Source organism: Calonectris borealis, chromosome 3, assembly GCF_964195595.1.
Source record: "Calonectris borealis chromosome 3, bCalBor7.hap1.2, whole genome shotgun sequence".
Taxonomy (NCBI): Eukaryota; Metazoa; Chordata; class Aves; order Procellariiformes; family Procellariidae; genus Calonectris; species Calonectris borealis.
The window spans coordinates 81,912,230-81,934,492 of NC_134314.1; the positions used below are offsets into that span (position 1 = coordinate 81,912,230).

The following is a 22,263-nucleotide window of genomic DNA, read 5'->3' on the forward strand; positions in this document are numbered from 1 at the left end:
AACGGCCCTGCGCTGTTTCCCGTTTCCCCCCGCTTGTCGCTGCTTTGGCTTTGTGAGGGAGCGGAGGCGGGAGGGGCAGGAGGCGCTGCCCGAGAGGCGAGGGCTGAGCTCTGCCGCCTGAACGGACACCGTAGTCATCGGGGGGGAAGAGAGAAGAGACACGTTAACGACGCTGCTTTAATTCGACTTTTAAATATAACATTTATGAAGTAATTAAAATAATGCCAAGTTGCCTGGGAAAAAAAAAACACAACCCAAAAATTAGCATTTAAGTTATTGCCCAAGATTTGATTTGCGCTCTTCATTCAAAAGGGCCTTATCTTACATTTAGCCAGCCAGCAATGTATTTTTCTAAATATTAATTTTAATAGCAAGTATTTTAATTCCCTGTTAACATTTTCACATCCATGAAATATTTGAAACCAATCACATTCCTTCTTAGAAGTCTAGAAAAATGTATTTAAGCAGCCATTACTGTGCACATCTCTTTAAATAGTTATCCAAAAAAAAAAAAAAAAGACAATGTTTAATCTGTTTTAAAAAACAAAACACAGTGAGGATACAAATACAACTCTAACCCTCGGCAGCAACAGTTTCTAAGTGGCCATGGAGAGCCAGCCTGCTCCGGTCCCTGCTCCGGCGGGGGGCGGTCGGTGTTCTCGGCAGGCGCTTACATCCACTCACAGCATCAGGAAGCACTCAGAGTCGGGCAGCCACAGGTTTCTGTACAGGTATCCTAGCGTCTAATGAAGAAAAAAAAAAGGAAAAAAGTAAACATCATCAAAATGCTGTAAATACCACTCCATTAAACTACTTTTTGCTTTATTTTTCTTGGTCATTGGGTTGCACTGTATTTCAAATAACGAAGGGACATTCAAAGCTGCAGTCAATGACACCAGAAAAAGTATTGTAAAAAGAAAAAAAAACCTTAGGACTTTTATACAGATAAATCTAAGGAACTACTAGGGAAAAAACACTACACCTAACGTTATGTGCATTGTCCAAAGTAATTTATAACTTGAGAAGCTCTCTTCAAATTAATTAGAGAACACTTACCAAACATGTCCAGGATTTTATTAACAGCCTCTTGATTTACATTGTAAGTGAATCCATTGGACCTACAGTTAAAGGAAAAAAAACCTATTTCTTCAATGAATATTTCTCATTCCAGTCACTTCTATACAAATAACCCAAATTAAACATTTTCCTAATTACATCATATTTTTCATCCTACCAGCATACACATTAATTTTAAGGACACATGGCAGACTTCTAAGCAGATTGTACTCAAGGACAGTTATGGTTTCTTTATCCTTTCTCTTGTTCACAGTGCCCATGTCTCAAGGACAGTTATGGTTTCTTTATCCTTTCTCTTGTTCACAGTGCCCATGTCTCTCTCTCCCCTTGATTTTTATTAGGGACAACTGCAGGAAGAGAATATTTGTTTGTTTTCAATCATATAATTTTCAAGACTATCTCTCTGAAACTGAACCAAATCTTCAGCTGATGTCAAATTCCGTTGCACTCGATTTATTCCTTTTACTTGAAAGGGGAATTTAGCTATAGACATCTATTTAGCACAGTGACATGGCAGGGGAGGTAACAACAACAGTACTTTGTGCACTTTCCAAGAGCACTACAAACCTTAACCAACTCATTTCCTGAACAGAGGCATAAGAAAATAGCTCAGGATCATCAGCTGCCAACTACCTTCTGTGTGAAACACTCAAGACAATGTGGGGACTTGTATCAGGGACTTCCATGGTTATACTTTTACATACAGTAAGAAGCACCACAACACAAATTAATTTGATAACAAGAAATGCCTGTCACTGTATTTTTGTATAACAATAGCTGGTTTTTAATCTCAGGCCTATAAACTATGAACTGTGTTAAAAGACTTTAATGACTAAGCTTTCAGTTAAATTGCTTTGAGATGTCCGTGCTGAAACCCCCCAAAAATTAGTAGTATTCCTGATTATTGCTTACATTGTCTGATGAGGCTTATTGTTACACACAGAGTAACTCTTGTATTAAAGATAAGCAAGACTGTTTCTCTTTGCTTATCAAAGCCTTTAGAAAAACTTTAAAACCAAAAGCTAAAGGGAGTCAGAAGAAGCCTACTAGTGAGTTAATGAATTTTGTTGCTGGGTCCCACAGGCGTGTTTTCACTATGGTGGGGGTGCCAGTCGTCTTCTACAACGTGTACAAGAAAGGAACTACCTTGGTCTTCACCACAACTCAGGTAAATGCAATCAACCTTCAGTTGAGTGGTGCTCAGGCAGTCGGGGTTCTGCTGTTCTGCTTCCTACTGACAGCTCAGTCATTAAGAATTGCCAGTAAGAGCACACACTGACTTCTATACACCAAAAAGACAGTGTTACTTACATTTTCTTCTTCTTCACTGCACCCAGTTGCACAAGAGCTGCTAAGGCATTTTTCTGCATGTCAGAAGACAGCGCTTCATAACACTGTGTATTCCCTACAGAGAGAGCAGAAACACAATTAAGTTTTATCACTGTCCATTAACAGGCTACACTCGTAAAATCATACTGCATAATGGCTGTACATACCCTTCTCAAGAAGTTGAAAAACAAAGTTGCGGACTCCAGGTATAAACTGCTTCTCGGTAAAGGCTTCTTTTGTTTCCTTTGAGAGGTACCTGAAAATTAACTAACATTTAAAAAAAAATTAGCACTTCTTTCCTTTTGATTGTCAGCTTGTTATGAATTGCAAACAGACGTGTCCTCATAAGTAATACTGTTAAGACTTTGAAAAGTGTGGGAGAGGAACTCAAAAAGTATCATTACATAGAGCATCTGAAATTTTTATTACTGTTTAACAGGCAAGAGAATCCTAATATTAAAATAAGATTCAGTATTACTATAATAGTTACCTCACACACTGATTTAACATTCCTGTTCTCACAATCAAAAACAGTGTAATTTTTTTAGCAATACCTGTTTTACAGATGGGAAAAACTGGGCAAATCAGGACAGTTGAGCCCAGTCAAGCACCAGATCATTAACAGATTCCACTAGCTTCAAACGTCTACAGTCCCACCAATCTTATGCTGACATACCTGAGATTTTAGCCTCCTGTTTTTGTATACATTGCTTATTACAAGAATGTAAGTGTTTAGTCTTACTAAAACATTGGAAAACCAAAAGAATTTAAAGAGCTATGGATGCAATTAATGACTCCCAAAAAAGCTATCAGATATGAGATGCAAACTCATTTCTGCACCTGGCAGGACAGCCCACATAACATGAACTGAGCGAGAGCTCCTCGTAAGAAAGAGCAATGAATCTGGCAGCAGCACACTCCCCGTGAAGCTTATAAACCCACAACGGGCCATCACATTACGAGGTAGTTTCTGCCTCCGTCAACCGGAAAAGTCTGAGCCAAAAGCTAAAATCAGGATCCTGGGGAGAGGATCCTGGGTGTTTAAGATATTTATTACTGCTATTTCTCAACTCTTGCACTCCGCAGCCATGAAAAGAGTGACTATTTATAATGCAGAAGTATCACAGCTCTCCTAGTTTCCCTATAAAACACAGGAGAAAAAAAGATAATTTTCTGAAGAACAACATACCTGATAACCTTCCACAAAAGGTCTGAACATGGCTGACAAGAAAGATACTATAACACTTCCTTTGTCGGTAGGGTAGATTTCCTGTTGACTTGTTTGAATGGCATCACATTTTGTGAGTAGAAAACATCCTTCCTCAAAATCCTGGGAGAGAGAAGTGTAACTGAAATTTTAACATTTACAGTAAGTGCAGCTACCTTTCCCCACAAAATCGACAACGAAAACCACACAACAGGACACCACTTCCATTTCTGAACTCAGTTCTCAAGAGATTCGAAACAAAATTTTCCTATGTACCAGAAACACCCTTATAAGAAGGCAGTGGGAACATGTTCCTAAACACAGCAGTATCTCAATGCACAACAGGCCTAGGAGCAAAGAAAGCGGCTGTGGCTGATATTGTAACGGCCAGCCTGAGCTCCCTCAGGATTTTGTGAGAATAGGGTCAGGTTGTCTGGTTTAGGGTTTTTTCTGTGGGTGTTTTTTTTAATTTTATTTTTAAAGTCACTGTTTGCCTTTATCTCATATCCACTGTTTGCGATAAAAGATAACAGAGTTCACTGACCTGCCCTCGACAAAAGAGGCAACACAATGGCCAAAGGTTACAAATTATGGAAATGTCAATGACAAAACCATTTTACTGCCGATATCGGCGTCAGGGGGAGGGGACGCAGGACACACACATGCAGAGAACACGAGGAGATGGGACACAGACACGACAGACACATGGATGACTAGGGGGGTGGGTTGCTAAGAGACCCCTTAACATTATAGCAACTCTTTCATTTGACTCCAGTAAAGTCAGTCATAGCCAGTCACCTTCCTGTTCCCTGCTTGGTTTTTGTACTTAAAAAAAGCTGCAAGAGGCAACAATTGCAAACAATGAAAAATAAACATAATGGTGCCAATCAGCCTTTAACAAAAAGGCCCAATTCTCTTCTATATAAAAATCTATAGTCGCAAGTCTTGAATATTCTTACAAAAATTTTACTTATCTCTCTTTTTAATGCAGGAAAGATGACAAATATCACCATCAGATATTTGGCCTTAGCACTGATAAAAATCACATTTAATCAGATCTAAATCCAAATAAAAACTACACGTGGACTTGCCAGTTTATATTGGGTATGACGTTGAACCATTTTCTTCTACTAATAAACTTGTGCTCACCTGCATTGCAAGCTGGCTGACGGGAGCCAGCTCCGACCCAGCAGGATGTGTACAAACTCACCCAGCAAGCCCTGCAGAGAGCAAAGCGCTGCCCGCAGTTTTCACCGCTTGCCTGTGTCCAGCTGTGTTAGGAGAGCACGCAGGCATACCGAGCCCTGTAACAGGCAGTATGCAGGAACAATACTGGCTTTGTCTGAGCAATGGTTGTACGGGGCGGGGGGGTGAAACGAGGGGAAACTCTTTTCAATCAAATAGGATGCAACTAGAGCTTCCATACGACTCTATGAGGGGCACTGTTAGGCCATTAGGAAAGTTCTCACTTCAAAAACCTTCACAGGCTGCATCGCCTCAACTCTGTAGACTTTGGCTGCAGAAATTTAAATCGGGCTTTACTATAAGCACTTCCCTCATAGTGCTCGCAATGTACTATCTGAATCTACACGAGATAAATGCCAGTAATAAAAAGCTAAAAGGGCTCAACCATGAAACATCAAAATATTAAAAAAAAACGTTTACTAATGCACAGGAACATCGAAACCTTCAGAGTTCAAGGCATAAGAGGAACATTAACCATTGCATAAACCCTACAGAGTAGATACCGCCATGCTGTGCAGTCAAGGAGAGGTGGGTACAGAGGTGTACTTTAACTGATGAGGCACTGAGTGTTTGGCACAGTCCTCTGGTAGCCCTGTCATCACAGACCACACGCACGGAGCTACACAAAACAACTGAGCACAGCTGCACTAGAAGGAGTATAATCAACCAGAGGACAATAGGTACTTAAATATAGAATTGCATACTCTATTTGTCAAAGATAACAAGGGCATACAATGGTTGATCATTAATTGGTGTAATATCTATAGTTTAACTTCTGAAAGAGCAGCAGTGCCCCTCTGCTACACAGTCTGCAAGAGGTCTTAGGGAAAATTATCCTCGTGTGCCCTCAAGGAGAATTCCTGTTTTGTTTCTGCGCTGACAGAACATACCCACTCCGTGATAGAATTCAATTAAACCTACATTAACACTTTTTTCTTCACAGCCTAAGGTCTCTTCCATAACTGCAGAGCAAGAGGACAGTATTTACACTTTAAAAGACTGCTTTACATATATCTGTGCTGGAAGACTGGTAGCTTTATGCAAAAAAGCCAAACTTCTGCTACAGTTCAGTTTAATAGTTCAGAATTGGGCAATTTCAGGATTTTTAGTTTTTTACTGGGGGGGGGGGGGGGGGGGGGGAAGATTGCATATGCAACCTTGTGGATTCAGACAATGTTTTGCAACTAACCAAACGACCCCCTTTTAAGTTCTCCCTCCCACTTACAGATCAAGTTGATATCGCTGTAGGTGTTTATCACAAAGCATTCGTTCGGCAGAGCCCTGAAATCAGACGCTATTTTAGTTGGCTGCGTTACTGACTATCAGTATTTTTGTAAAAAGTATGTTTTTACCTTCAATGAAATGCCAGGAAAGAAGATGAACTCATCAGAAAAAACATCTCTCAAGAAGCTGAAGCAGCTATAGACTTCCTCTGAAAAAAGTATTGTAAAGTACTGTTCTTTAAAAACATAATTTAAAACATGCAAGTGAAAAGCCATTCACTCCTTATTTTAGAGAGAGTACTTACTTCAAATACAATGTGGACTTGACATTAAAAGCATACATACATATACAGCAGAAATCACCACAACAGAACAGCAAGTACTCAAAGCACTTGATTCAATTGTTTCCAAAAGGAAGGAACATGGGGTTGTAGCTTCTCAGAACATACATTAAATACCACATAATCAGATGCTGCACATATTCTGAAAAGTTTCTTTTAAGAGCCAAGTATTGGAAAACATTGAAATACTTCAGAAACAGTAATGGGAAGAGAAGAAAGACTGAGAACTGGCTGCACCGTGTGCAAGTGTGAACTGTGTGTAATTTGCAACCTAAAAAGCTGGACTGCTAAACGCCAACAAAATAAGACGCTTAGGAACTGGGCTCAGCTCATCTTAACCCTGCCCTCTCAGCAGAATATACCTACTTTCAAAAATATCAAAGGGTAAACAAACAAAAAAGGTAAGCAAAATACCCTCGTCCCCTCCCAACACATCAACCTTATGCCATGGGACCTTCTCCAGAGTATAATGGTCTCAGATAGCTCCCACTAGCAGTCGCAGGAACCTTGTGCTCCTCTCACCGCTGACAGCACAAGGAGCAAAGCCAGCAGGCTCTCAGAGCTACCCAAACGTACCTTTTCTGAAGCTGCGTGTCATTTGCAAGGCAACTGCCACCAGAGATGGACGCACAAACACGTTCAGCAGCTGGTTTCTGTAGGTGGCACACATGAGGATGGCCAGAGCACGCTTAAAGACAATTTCCTCTACAGCTCCATCTTCCACTCCTTTGTCATTTAGGACCACATGGCCATCAACAAGGCGAGCAATGTTGGAATGCAGGGTGAGGCCAGACGCGACTGCTTTTTTGGCACACAGGTTATCTAGCAGGAAAACGCAACACTCAGGAAAATGCAAAAGGGAACATAACTCTATTGAAACAGCCTAAAATGCACCAGTATTTAATTAAGTTTTATCACTGAAGACCAATTATTACACCAAACGTTCATTTAGAGAGATGTTCTAAAATAATCCATACCAGGAATTGGCAGCCTAGGCATAGTATGAGACGGAGAGAACAAATTGCAGACATTTCTGTAATTAAAGCACTTTAAATTCTTCCACTTGCTAACAATGACAAATATTTCCTTTGTCCCTGGAACAAGTATTCTGAGCCTCCAAATAAAAGAGGATAGATCTGTTTGATGGAATCATTCATCATTAAGGAAATGGAGACCATACTTTTGCTTAGGGATTTCTGACACAAGTTTTGAATCAGATGCACAAGTCTTTACAATGTTTTTCCTCAACTCTCCTATACAAGGAAGGCCTCATCCCAAATTAAGTTTAAAGAAATCCTAACGGAAGTATTGTTACATAATATACCTGCTCAAAGTGAAATCAGACTGTACTTAAACCCAAATCTCTTCTTGTTTCGTAAGATAATCCTTTTAAAATGCCTAAAGCAAGGAAGTGTGTGGTTTTGGTTTTGTTTTTTTTTAAACAACAAAGCTCTTCGAAGGCAGGCATGAGTTTTACAGACCTGTGGGCTTTGGTCAAGCTTTTTTGTCAGTGTGACACACCGTGAATTTTATTCAGATAAAGAGCAGCATCTCAAGTCTTGAAAATGCACTCCCCTTTTTAGAATACCTTACACTTTAAACACTACCAAAACATTCCCTGCATCAAATGCGCATTCTTTGGCAAGCAAGGAAAGAAGCAGTAAGAACTTCTTACAGAACACTAAAATACATTTTATATGTTCACAGCACCACAAGCACCACAATCAATATAGCCTCTGACAGAAAAAAAAAAATCATATTCTTTCCCCTTAACATAGATTTCATGTAGAATCTCCTTGCACCTTATTTACTCCTTCAGCCTACTTTGTTCCAGTTTTGCTAAAGCTCCCAAGTTTCTCAATGCAATAAGAAGCAGAAATCTGAGTAAGTAATTTTGCAGTTCCTGTTTTTAATACAAAATTTCTAAAAGCCAAGCAAATGTTCTGCCTGTAACAACCAACCAGCATGACAAAGGCAGAAACAACCAGCTGTTTGGTGGCAGAAAAACAGACAGGGTACATGTAGTTGCTGACTTGGTGACGTCACCAAGTTAGCCTTTAAAATATATTTATTCTTTCAAATTATTGACAATCCAAACCAAAACAACAAACCCTCTTTCTATGCAACTGATGCCTAGAGCAGGGCCAGCACACTCAAACCTGCTCAGTTGTCGTCATTCCTCTATTTCGTTACCATGCCTATTTGCTATTCCCTAACTACATCACAACTCTACTGAAGCAAAAGCTTATTCATTGTTGCTAAGAAAATAAACAAAATAAATAAGCAAACCCGAATGTGGTATGTTTTTCAGTTTACTGTGCAGTAAGAGTCTAAATGATGTTTAAATATTGCCATGAAATTCTTCCTTTTACCAGTCTGGCAGGAGCAGACCTTGTCTGCAGTGCAGATCCCTGAAAGGAGAAGTGGTTTTCTTCCAAAAATGACAGCATTCTGTTGTAACTGTAGCCTGCTCCTATTTCTTTATTGCAGTACTGAGAGGGATCCTTGATTATACACGACTACAAAAGCAAAGATCCATGGTTTAAGTCTACCTACAGTGAAAAGGTAAATGTACTTGCATTACACATTATTTTTCTTTGCTAGCTTTACCACTTACGTTGTGAGGCTCTAAAATTAATTACCTCTGCCACCTTGGCTCACAGAGAGAAGTTTAAAACAATTGTTCAGAAAGTTTGGAAGGAGAATCAACCTTTCAGCAGCCAATATATACATATACATTATAGATAGATATATATATAAAAAAGAGTGTGTGTGTGCATAAACATATAAATAAAACCACCAAAGAAGCCTTCTCCCCAAAAGTCATCACTGTTTCTGGGCATAAAGTGAAATTTAAAAATAAACAGACAACTTATAGTTTTGATTTTCTCTCACCCATTTGTTTCCGCTAATTCTTTGCCACAGCAACAACTTATACTATAGTCAATATTAAGCAATAAACATAGCATTACACCAAGTTAATCGCTGCAGATCAGGTAATTGCCTGTGACTTACATAGCGTTCAGTACCCTAATACAAGTACCTTATAATTTCCCCCTCATTCCACACTTCAGGATATAACAGTAAATATCTGTTCTGTTTCCACCTAACTGTTTTTCAAAGTATTATCTTCTACAGGCTAAGTCAAAACCTATCAGGTTTTAGCATCATTTTTAGCATATCCTAAAATCCATTTACAACTCTGAGGAAAACATTCTGTAAAGTTGTCACCATGCACTCTTTCCACAGAAATACCATTTATCCTTCATAAACAACAGAAGGAAGAGAAATAACACTTTCTCTGCATACCAGGCCATTCAATGAATCCTCCAAAAGTCTGTGTTAAGCCTTTAAGCCACAGGGTCTTTTCTATTAGAAGTTCAAAATCCATGGCTGGCAAATTCTGGAGCAGGACAGCAGCAGCTAGCACCCATGGGCTCAAAACCATGTTTTCTATTTGCAGGAGCTCCATTTTATAAGCTACGTCACTGACAAATTCCTGGATATCCTCAGATGGCTTGTGGGGAAGATGCCTGAAGAGAAAAATGCAGTTCAAGGTAAAGAGCTCCAAAAACTGGAATATGTATCATACCCTTCCTTATTTCTTCCCTATTGCTCCCAGATCCATAACTACTTTATAGCACCTAACATCTGGAGCGTGAGTCTATCTATGTGCTATGTAGAACGGAAGTACAGAGCAAAACATCACTAGCTTCACGATACTATTTGAAACACAGATCTCTGTATTGATGCTCTACACTTGCTATCTTCAAAAAAAATTTAAAAGCATTATGTTTTACATAACAAATTGCAAAAGCCACCCAATCCAGTCATAGCTACAGCTCCCTAGCACATGATCACATAACAGTTTGCAGTAATAAAGCAAGAAGGGAGAGAAAGGCGGAATTTTTAAGTGGCAAAATCACCAAATTCTCAGAAAATAGAGCTTTGCCTGGCTCATGCATCATGATTCATTTTTAAAATGGCATCTTCCTGACACAGTACAAAGCTATGCAAATAACAACCTGTTTCAGAAATACCCAATCACAAGCATGATAAGCCTCTGCTCAGACAAAATAGGCTCAGCGGTCTAAATAGTCAGATGGAGGGGAGATGAGCGAAGTTGAAAACAAAGTACAAGAGAACATCCTAATTATTTTACATAGGCAAGGACTAAACAAATGCTTTTCCTGTGTATACACGATGGAAACATGTGGTACCTGGGAACCAAATTGTATGGGCACCGATTGATTCTCCCAGATGCCAAGGTTCTAAGTGATACTGGCTGGCCAATGTAGATGTGTACGGTACCAAAATTGTCACTGAGGATTCTTCTGGCTTTTAACAACCCCTAAGAAAACGGGAAGAGCAAAACTCAAATTTTGGTGCTACAGGGTGTTATACATCCACCTATGTCCCGTTCTTAAGGAATTTACATACAGATGTGGATTCTTTGGGCTTTGGGACTCCTAGGAGTTCATATGCATAGAGAGATTCTTCTAATATCCTCTCGTAGCTGATGCTGATGGGAACAAGGTACGTGTCAAAAACTTCACGCTTAAAAAATGGTTCCATCACAATGCTGAGAAGACCTGCAAATTGAAAAAAAAAGAAAAAAAAGTGAATCACCTGTCTTTTTCAAGGAGGGAAAAGCAACTGCAATTTAACTTTGAAAAAAGTATCTTCAAATTTTAGAAACTGCTAATACGTGTGCACTGTGCTTGTTCTCTCTTCAAGCAAGCAGAAGCACAAGACATTGCCCGAGCTTTAAAACAGAAGGTAAATGTAAGCAATACATTTGGACAACTATTTGTGCTCTTTTCAGCAGCACTGCTCTGCACTCGCACAGCATCTTCCTTCTAAAGATTCCCCAATACTTTTACAGTTAGCTTACAATATTGCTCTGCTGGTAAGGGGACGCCTTTTTTCTAGAAAGAAAACGGTGAAGAGTTATGCAATTAAGTAGACAATGGGGCAAAGGGAGAGAAAGCAGCAGAGTGCAAGAGATGGGTTACTGCCGTTCTTCGTATGGCCTTGCAACCCTAACCATAGTGTTTTCCACTACTCTGACAGACCTCACCAACTTCCTACCACTTTAACATCCCTTCCTGTCTGAAGAACTTACCAAGCACATAGCCGCTAATGAAAACACTAATAATCATAAAAAGTTCCAAGTTTTCAACAAACCTACCAAACTTTGGAGTCAGAGTCTTGGCGGTGCGGCTTCTAGTCCCTTCAAGAAAAAATTCAATTGGGGCATAGCCACTCTTCAAAAGTAAAACAAAAAAAAGAAAGCTGGTTAGAAAAATAAAAACATTTCTTCTTTACTGCCCACAAATAGTTTTAAATACTTAAAATGTAAGTAAGGTTTTTTTAATGGAAGCCATGCATGTCTAACTTCAGTCATCTCTAAGCCTATATTCATCCATTGTATTTGCCACACCATATAGTTAAATTAATGAAAATATTGTGTCTGTCATGAGATATGGGCACACGATCCAAAGCAACTGATTAGCAGCAATTTGTTTACCACCTACTGCTGAACTATAACAACAGAGTGCATGCACGCTCTTCACCTACAGCAATTCTGAGGTAAAAGGCATTTAATCAGATTGCAGTGAAGACTTTCAATCACATAGCTATAACATCGTGCATGGTTCACATGAATCGTTCCAACAGAGTATTTCTTAAGCATACATTTTGAGGGTTCAGTAATTTATTTACCTTTAACATCGTTTTTACATATTCAGCAAACACTGCCCAGTAGAGTCTGTTCCCACCAAAGGAACGTCGCATAAAAAAGGCACCTGCCCTTCGTAGCAGCTCACCAACTATTTTCATTCCTAAGAAATCTGAAAAACAAACAAAAAGCAAAACCACACACACAAAACTTACTGATTAATATCAGCCAACAGAATCAACCACTTTCTCTAATACACTGATTCAATAAAGATGATCTTTTTCAAGGATTCTGTTGTTGCAAATACCTTTATTTGCTTTCAGATTGACTAGCAAGACTTATGTAGACATGAATGGCATATTATAATACGCTTTCCATTTTCTTTGTAAGCAGCATTCACTTAGAGCAATTTATTTTCATAATTTAGATGGCCAGATTTCAACCATAATAAAGACTAAGTTTTTGAAGTACATTGTCTCACTCATCTTTAGAAAGATCAGTTACCACTGAATGTATCCTAGAAGACACAGAAATTAACTGACCAATTACACTGTATTATACCATTTATGATCCTGACTCATCACTTCAGGAGGTGTACACCAAACCAGCTAAAAGTTTTTATAGTTTTCTAGATTTAAGCAATGACAGTCAATGCTCAACTTGTCGAAACCAGGAAACACTTAACGTTAACAAATTTCTTAGGGAAGCATTTAAAACGAGTCTACACAGCAGCTGGCCATGTGCCACTTCAACCTCCTTGCCACCCCAATCCATGAAACACTTGAGAACAGATATTCACTCAGTAAAATAATTTCACATTTCCAGCTGCAACGCTGACAGTGACTGCCTTGAAGATGTCATATAATATGTCATATACACACATATATGAGAGAGAGAGAGAAAAGGAAAAAAAGATAAAAACAAATTGGCTACAGGACCCTGGGCAGCAATAGCAGCTGTCAGAGCTTCCCATGTACAGAGGTCCCTCTTTTTCCCTTACTCTCCTACTACCCTCCCTCTCTCATCACAACATAGACTCTATCCCCTCCCTTACTTCCACTCTCCTGCCGCGTACTCAACCTCGCAACCAGGATGCTGGCTGCATGCCCAACGCCTCACCCCACCACACGCTGCCACCCCACAAACTGGGACTGAAACGCATCCTGTCACGTACCTCAAGCCCACACCAGCTCTGTGCCTCTAATCTGACTTGCTCCAAAGACCTGAGACAGAAACACGATCCCAGCACCAGCTGGGATTCCCACTAATGTTCTGTATGAGCATGTACTCTGGTGTTACCGGCAATTGTTCACCTTCCCTTAGCTAATCCCCATAGATCTATCCATATGCTACTTGAAGCCAAGCGATAACTAACAAAGCAGAGGCACTCACCACCTATATCAGGACAGTGCCCCTCCACTCAGCACAAGTACCACTTTGAGAGTGAGTTTGTAAACCACATCTTGTGAACCTCTAATACAATATGCAGTAAATACCACTACAACCATAGAGAACTGCATTTTCTCCAGAGGAATTTAAAATAATACACACATGCGGTAGTATTATCAAGCTGCAAGCCCCTAATTCTGAAGAACTTTGACTCCAAAACACTTAAAAAAATGTTAATCACTAAAAAAATCCCTCTAAGCTAAACTAATAGTATCTTAAGATACTGTTTTGAGGCCCAAAACTCAAAAAGGCTCTAATCCAAAGGTCAGCAAAGGATTACACCAATACCTATGACAGCACGTGAGCAGATTCTGAACAATACGTGACAGATAAGCAATTGCAACACCTTGATCAAGGCAGCTATGAGACATGAACTTCTGAATTCACCAGAATCTAACCTGCACCACCCAGAGGCAAGATACCACTAACTCAAAGACCAGCAGAATCTTGTCTTCCCCAGCAAGCACATTCTTCTAGCTTCTGTTCATTTTCTACTGGTCTTCCTAACCTCTTGATTGTAAAAGTAGACTACACTAGAGTAGTAGGCTCCCAGACCTTTGCTAGCTTGCCTGTGCGCATGACAGCGCTGCACCAGACCTGAGGTTGTTGCCTGCCTGCTTAGACAACCTGGTTGATACCCAACACTTCCAAGATCAGGTTTCTCGGTTAAGTGCTGCCAGAGCCCAGATTTTCAAAAAGCACATGAACTCAGAAGATATTTACTGTTAAAGTCTTCAAGAATTGTTTCCCGCAAATATACTGGCTTCATCTGCTTTAGAATTAAGTATGTCCAAAATCGTGACCTCTGATGTGAAATTTCATTTCCCAGCCAGCTCTGCTCTCAGCACTTCAGGTAACAAAGTTCTGCCAATGTTTCAAGGGAAAGAGTCGCATCAGCAACAAGCACGAGGTGGCTGGCACTTCATATCTGGCTACTATGACTGCACTTTATACTGTATAAAGTATCACAAAAGGTTCTGCATACACAGTAGCTCTTTGGCAAGTTTTCACCTGTTCCCAGGCAAAAAAAAGCAATATAGAAGTCTTCTCCACAACACCTATCTTTACGCCAGCCTTGGGTCTACAGCTGGGGTACTTCTGAAAAAATTCATCTTTGGTTGGACTCAGCACCGATGAGCAGCTTTCAGACGCTGTAAGCATCTCACCCAAGGAGGTTTTAACAAGACATATTTGGAACAGAAGTTAAACACAACTACTTATAGTAGCAGCTACAAGACCCCTTGCTACCGATTCTCTGAATCCTGAAAGCATTGTTAAAAGAACATACTTGCCTATTCCTGCAGCAATGACAGGCAAAGCCAAGTCATACGTATATAGCAAATAAGACAGCATCAAAAAGTCTACATAGCTTCGGTGGCTGGGCAGCAGTACAACTGGATGCTCCTGAATGGCGTGTTGCAACTAAAAAAAAAACGGCACAAACAATATTGTTCCAATATTTACAGAATGACTGTTGAAATTTGCAAATACAGACCTTCACACGGCTTAAGGCAAACAGAAGCTGATTGGTTTAAGGGTGGTTTTTCTGTCCACACACTCTATAGCTTTTTCAGCATGGAACCATAGGAAATTTAGAGCAGTAGTTTCCAGACTAGGAACCTGTGGTTCACAAGCATGACAGGACTCAAAAGCCAGGGCCACCTCATTACGTGATAGTCTAATTCAAACCCTTTTTGATGGGGATGGGAAATCCAATACGGGATGTAAGGGCTGACATTGCTGTCTTCGAGGGAATGCACTGCACCCTCCAGAACTGTGGCATCCTGCAATGAAACAGCGGCACAACAGCTCCCCAGGGAATTGGGGTGAACTTAAAGCATCTCCTGCCTCCGAGGTGCACAATGTTTCACCACTCTCAGCTGTATGAAGGTTTTGCAGAACAGGTAACCCACTCAGCCACATAACATTAGGTTTTCATCCCCAATTCAGCTAAATGCATCATTAAATTTATAATATCAGATAGAAAAAATCTCTCAGTGGCTGACCTAACAGAATCACTGACACATGACAGCAAGTATTCCCTACCGTAGGAAGCATTTGGAAAATGTACAAAAAGTCCTGCTGACAGTTTGCCTCTAAAATACTTATATATCATCTGTCTTCCCCGCCCCCCCTCCAACTTATTAAGAAATGCAGTAATAAACACAAGTGCAGTCTTTTTTTCATATTTGTTACTTGGAGCGAAGATTAGAGTCTTTGTCCAAGTGACTGGTATGAAAATATTATAACTTTTTTTTTCCCCACCAGTACTTACTCTCTGCATTCCTTCTTCATTCACACAAACTCTCTGGAAAAGCCGTTTAAATATTTTGCTCAGAGTAAAGGCAAAAAATCTGACAGCTCCTAATTGCATACTGTGGCCCATCTCATCCAGGATTTCCATGGCTTCTTCTTGAATAATATCAGGTGATTCTCCCATCTCTTTTGCTAACTAAAGAAAAACAAAACAAACAAAATAGCAGTCAGATGCTGTTCCCTTCTCCTTGCCCATACACACGATTCTATGTGCCACAACAATTACAGCAGAACTACTGCAATAGTCAGCAAGATTTTATTTTACGTGACAGGCATGCATCTAATCATACAGAATCTGTTCGGTGCCAGCCAACAAGAGAAAGCCAAGTTAAAGCTGTTCAAAATCAAGAATGAGCTTAGATGTCAATGGCGGGGGGGAGGGTGTGCAGCAATTTTTCCCCCCAAACACACCATCTGAATGTTTTAACCTGTAGCATCTTCAGAGGAGATTTAAGTTCGAAGAACATTTCCTCTATTATTGGTCTGAAGAAAGCTGTGTACAGTTTTCTTTGACTAGTAAAATGAAACTTACGTTTGCAGAGATATTCACAACGTAAATCTTTGAAGTGCATTTTGGTTAGATTTTAAGACTTAGCTGAAGAACCTCCGCCCTATCACACTTGAATTTCTTCGTAATGTATTACTTTCGCAATGGCTAGCTGAAATGCATACAAAGCACTGTCTCTACCAACTTTGCATATCAATGACCTTTTTTCTGTTGCTATGCGCATTCCCTTCTGAAGTTGCTTAAAACAGACTTAAATAATGGTCATTCCTCCTATTTGATACTTTGAATCTAGAAATATGTAATTGAAAAGTTAGTCTCTTACTGTTATGGAATGAGGAACATGCCTTTTACTGAACACGGAGGAAGAGGAAAGAGGAGGAAAAGAAAAAGGCTCTGTTTAGAGGCCAGCACTGCTTACCTATTATTTCTATTTTGTGACATATGAGAAAATGCATCTCCTCCAATCTACCTCCATATACCACCTTACGATCATATCTACTGGTTCAATTGTGTTTTAATAAATGCATTATCCTTCATCCTGCATATTTCCACATGTAGCTATAACTGATTATTATAACCACGTAAAGAAGCCAAAAACTGCTTCCACTTGAGCATTAGAAAATCAATCTCTCTTAGGAAGCCAAAAAATTTTTCTTTAATTATTCACTAGGGCAACAGATATTGTTCTCATTCACCAGTAAAAGGCTTACACAGTTGATCCTGTGTGAATTAAGTGCACATCCACTCCAGAGCTAAGCACTTATTCCCCAAAATCAGGAATCAAAAAACCAGACCAGCCACATAAAGCAAGCTAAAACAAACAAATGCATTTAACTTCACATACTGAACATTAGTAACCTCAGCAATTTGTCACAAGAACAAATTCTAGTATGTCTGTGTAAAGCTGTGTAAACTCTGCCCAGACAGGAGGCACACTAATCGCAGACTGTTGGGCATATCGCCCAAGCTAGTCCCAGTTAGATACTTTCAGTAATCTCTAGTGCAAAGCTGATAACTAGGTTGCAATGGCAGGACTGCTAACGCCCTTCAACCACTGACGCTAGCTGGGAAAATACCCATCAAAATAATTTTCCACCAAAAAAGCAGCACTTCAGAACAAAACATTACACAAATATCTTTATGTCAAATCCTCCGTAAAATATTTTCTTTCAGTAAATGTTTTAGTGTTTCTATAGTTGAAAGATTCAATTTTTCTTATTTCATACTACTTACACACTCTTATTTCAGCCATTACAACACAATGTAAAATATGAGCCAGTTTGAATATAAAATATTTCATTCATTACAAAGTAGTAGCTGCCCTGCATCTTAAAACAAAAATATGGTTACATCTTAGACAGTGATTTCAAAGAATTCAAAGATGAATTCAAAGAATTCTCTGTGAAATATAACTCTCATTTTAGGGAATGTAGCATTTATGGCTGATTCATAAATACATCACTAGCCTATAAAATTCCTACAAGACATCCACAAAGTAAAAAACGTCTACTTAGAAGAAGAGTGCTTATGTCTTTCACAATGCTGCTCTGTGGCGAGGACAGTGGAGGAGGGAGGAAAAAAAAACCAGCACATTGGATAAGTTAGATGGTGAAATGTCACATATGCAAAATCAAAACACTATTTTGTGAACAAGCTATCTAACAGCTTTAGTGGCAACTCCGTGGTAAATCAGTATTTGTTCTTTCTGCCAAAAAAGTATGGCTCTCAAGTTACTGATTTATTGGACCACCTTTCAAACTACAGCTATTGTGTTTGACAACATCAGCAATAATCTTTTTTTCCCTGCTGCCACACAAAGTTTGGCTGTGTTCAATCTACCTCATCTTACAGCTCAGTGTCCAGCCTCACCTGCTTGATAACGTATTGAACTTGCTCTGACTGGAGAACAGCACTTTTAATAGCGCTTGGCTTGCAAGGTGAAAGTCCTTTGTAGATGACAGGAGTATAACATTTCATCGCATATCTCAAGTCGCTGGACAATCGTCTTTCCTCCAAGATATCTTCAAACTCATCTCTTTTCTTTGACGTGAGCTCTTTCTGCTGGGAACATACAAATAAAGAATGAGACACTGTCTTGAGCCATTCAGTGGTCTGCTTGGCTACAGTACCAAAATAACAGCGTGCAATACTTTTGCAATGATTGCGGGTTATTTTTAGCTTTCTATAGTGTCTGCATTCCACATTCTGAGTGCATGAACAAATATTACCTGCTTGGAACAATGCTGCAAATAGAAAGAAACTAAAAAGCAAAAAAAAAAAGCAAACCCCAACAAAAAACCTCAACCTCTTCCAACTGCAAAGATCCCCAAATCACCCTATGCCACATTACTTAATTCTGCCCAACAGGAAGAAGCTGAGAGAACACCTGGGCTTTGAAAGCTAAAGCACCTTGCCTCCAGCCTCTCCACGATTAAAAGGTATTAACTAAAACACCTTTGATTCCAACTCTCACAGCTGCATGAAGACAATGCCATGAATGACATCATAAAAACACAATCACCAACACAAAAAAATAATCCCTGCTACTTTAAGTTGCATCTGGGACCTTGGTGATTTGTGCTGGCTTTCATCAAGCTTGGACACAGGGTACATAAAACACAGCCAGGCAGGAACAAACCAAAAAAACCATTATCAGCCATATAAAGATCACAATGCAATATGGTGCGCACACAGGTAAAAAAGAGAGCGCAGCCTCTGAGTAACCAACACCACTGCTAAGCAGGAAAACAAACGGTATATCAAGAACTAATTGCGGATCCGTCCCGCTGCAGAAATCTCAGTGACAAAACTCTTCCCCTTGAGCCAGTAAGCATCCCCTGCGCTGGAGAGAGATGTCTCCTATTACATCCTATAACACCACAGTCCCTGTGAACGACCCCTCAGTCTTCCTGAAACCGAAACTGTATTTCTCTAAACTTCAAACTAGCAGCAATAGCCACCAGACGAGCAAGACAACTGGAGCAAGCCTCTGTGAAACACAAATATAAAAGTATTGGTTATGATCAAGCATATTTATTAGAAGAAGATGCTAAAATAAAAATGCTTATGTCTTCCTTTACAGCACCACTTGAAGGGTAGCACAGGCATCCCTTTCATTCATTCTGCCTCCTCTCCCTATACACAACCTGTGCAGAACCAATCCAATGAAGGATAAAACATGTTGTTTCATGGGCTCTTACAGTGACCTTTTCTGGTGGCCAGCAAACACACAGAAGAACACCAGGAACAAATAAGCAAAATGCCCAGCAGTGGGCATGAAAACCAAGACGGCTGGGTTTTCAACCTTGGGAGAGGGAGTCAGGTTTCACTGCCAGCTGACCACAGCCACATCAGCAACACTATCAAAAACAGCTGACGTTTAAAGTAAGTAGAGAGCAAACATTTGGTTCCTGTCCATTCATCAGCACAAGATAATTTGGCAAAACAAAACAAAAAACCTCAAATCAGAATATCTCCACTTAAGAACCACAAAAAAATCTTTCAAAGTCTCAACTGTATCGAAAGGCAATTTCATTTTATCAGAGAACACAAATCCTAGTATAATGTTTGACCTTCTCATTCTTTTCCCCCCACAGTGTAGTCAAATTTGGATACCATCCTCCTACTACAGCAGCATTTGGTAGATCATCTAACTTCTCCCTCCGCTACTGTATTTTAGAGAATTGTCCCACAGTAACTGCAGAACTGACTTTCCAGGGACTTTTAAAACAATCTTACACAAGGTATTAAACCCAGGCCCATATTAATTTAAAACTTTCTGGGTTTTTTGCCTGTATGGTTTCGCAGTTTTCAATCTTTCTTTTTCCACAGCTTTCAACTAGTTGGTGTTTTGCAAGAGCCAAGTAAGCTAAGAACAGTTAAGACAACCGGAAATAGTTTGTATTAGCCATCTGTTGCCATTGACACCTTACATCAACCCCCATGATTAAAAATAAAACAGAAAAAAAAAAAACCTTATACCCTGTAATAGCAAAAAAGACAGCTCAGAATAGCATCAGAAAATATTAGCTGGCTCTAAGTATACACCTACTTAGATCAGTATGTGACAAGTCACTGCTCAGAAAATCTAAGCAACTTTTATTTCAATTACCAAAGTTTAAATCCTGCAACGTGCAACTACACGAAACCCAGACAAAGAAACCCAGCACTCAGCTCGGGTATCATCAGCCACATCAGCAGTCACGGTGCTGCTACAGCCATTCCCCAACACGGCTCTGGTGAGCGGAGTTTTGCAAAGGCTACCACCAGTTGAAAAGTCACCTCTCTAGCCCCGCTCCTCATTTCACGTTTCCAGATTTGATGTGCAACTGATTTCTCTCCATGGCAACAGGTATTTTCAAGCCCTGTCCTGAAGTAGCGCTGAGGGAGCCAAAACACACATACTTTACCAACCACTAAAGAAAAGAAACGCTGGTTTTGCACATTACAGCCAAGCTGTTGTCCCACCTTCAGTTGCCAATTTGTAGAGGACACATTTAGAAAATATGCTGTTGGAAACCTTGACATCAGACAATTCAGTTATGTGCACAGTTACTGTGACGTTGATAAAGTACAAAAGCAAAACATGAGGAGCCTGGAACTCCTCTGCTTCCATATAACCTCTGAAAGCAATAAAACAGGAGCACTCACGATGTGCTTGGGATAACAGCACACAGCCAAGGAGACGCAGAAGTTTGGGAATTTCTGCCAAAACCAGGCGCTGTTTCCCTCTCTCCCCAGCCCCCTCCTCTAAATCCAAGCAGAAAGGGGGGTTTAGCACCCCACACCCAAATCTCCATGTCTGAGGCTGGCATAGGAGCTGCAGGGAAAAACCAAGGTCAACGAAGTCATTTCCACCACATAACACAGGAAAACCCGCTTCAGCCACTCCATCCCTATAACAATTTTCTAGCGCTGAATCGTCATCGCTGGTGGGTTTCTGTCCCACACGACAGCTGCGGGGCTGCCTTGCCAAGTGCCCCGTGCTGGGACACCCGCCGCCCCGGCCAGCCTCTCCGCCAGGCCTGGTTGCAGGGCTGCTGAACAAAACCTCTCCAAGAGGAGCCCGAGCCCCTTCCCATCTTTCTTAAGCCGGCTGGCGTTTCACGGCGTCTCTGAGGGGAGAAGTGGCGCTCGGGATCAGGAGCTTTGCCTGTCGCGACTGACACGACAGGCACTAGTGAAGCAGGTGGGTGAGAGAAGCGCGTTAGGGCCCGCAGCGGCTGGGGAAGGTGAACCTGGGAGGGGGAATGCCCGGTTCCCGCTTGGCCGCGACCTGGCCCCGCTGGGGCTCGGGAGGGGACGAGACCTCTCCTGGGCGCCGCAGAGCGCAACCCCCCGCGCCAGGGCCGCGCCGCCGCCGCCTGCCCCCGCCCGGCGAAGGGGCTAGGGCCGGGGAAGTTGTGCGCGGCACACCCGCGCCCAGCAGAGGCTACGGAAACCTCTCTCCGAAGCGCGGCCCCCACTTCGCCCGGGCCCCAAACCGGGGGGAAGCAGGGGTTGCGCCAAGCGCCGTCACTCCGCTTCAGAATGAACGGCACAGACACGGCGCGGGGCTGAGGCGGGCAGCGCCCCACCTCCGCGGTACCGCGCCCCGTTGTCCCCTCGCGCCGCCGCCTACCGAGTACATGGGCGCCCCTCGCCGCGCCCGCCCGGGCGCCGCTGCCGCCGCCGCCGCCGCCGCCATGGTCCTGCGAGCTCCGCCGCGCCGCCCTGCGCCCCGCTCGCCCGCCCTACCCCGTCGCGGTGGCCTCACGCCCGCCGCCGCCTCCCGCGGCGCCCATGGCCCCGCGCCGCCCCGGCTCGGCTGCCCGGCGCGCTGCTGCGGCGGGCGCGGGGGAGGGCGGGGGAACCGCGCGATGGGCGGCGCCATCTTGGGGGCGACGGGA

At 41.5% G+C, this 22,263-nt stretch overlaps 1 protein-coding gene across 2 annotated transcripts; it reads right to left on the reverse strand.

The window, feature by feature from the left end:
- Positions 1 to 163: 163 nt before the first annotated feature.
- On the reverse strand, positions 164 to 22,247 carry GNPAT (glyceronephosphate O-acyltransferase). Of its 2 annotated transcripts, none has more exons than XM_075146373.1 (16): positions 21,996 to 22,247; positions 18,245 to 18,436; positions 15,827 to 16,003; positions 14,844 to 14,973; positions 12,147 to 12,274; positions 11,614 to 11,689; positions 10,863 to 11,014; positions 10,643 to 10,773; positions 9,732 to 9,955; positions 6,999 to 7,244; positions 6,211 to 6,290; positions 3,596 to 3,736; positions 2,574 to 2,673; positions 2,389 to 2,482; positions 1,057 to 1,118; positions 164 to 743 (listed from the first exon to the last, which is right to left on the reverse strand). In XM_075146373.1, exons 1-16 carry the CDS (start codon positions 22,245 to 22,247, stop codon positions 700 to 702), a joined length of 2,229 nt encoding a protein of 742 aa, XP_075002474.1. In that variant the 3' UTR covers positions 164 to 699. The 2 variants fall into 2 exon arrangements, with proteins under 2 accessions (XP_075002474.1, XP_075002475.1); XM_075146374.1 differs by having other exon boundaries at positions 18,245 to 18,433; positions 21,996 to 22,085.
- Between the last annotated feature and the right edge of the window lie 16 nt (positions 22,248 to 22,263).

Bases quoted from the DNA above. Each gene is read 5' to 3' on its own strand.
- GNPAT (XM_075146373.1), bottom strand. From the start codon at position 22,247: ATGGCGCCGCCCATCGCGCGGTTCCCCCGCCCTCCCCCGCGCCCGCCG. The intron at 7,245-9,731 runs GTATGCAGAGAA...TTTTCCTGCTAG, and splicing joins AGGATTCATTGAATGGCCTG to ATAACCTGTGTGCCAAAAAA. The intron at 744-1,056 runs GTAAGTGTTCTC...TTTCTTCATTAG, and splicing joins TAAAATCCTGGACATGTTTG to ACGCTAGGATACCTGTACAG.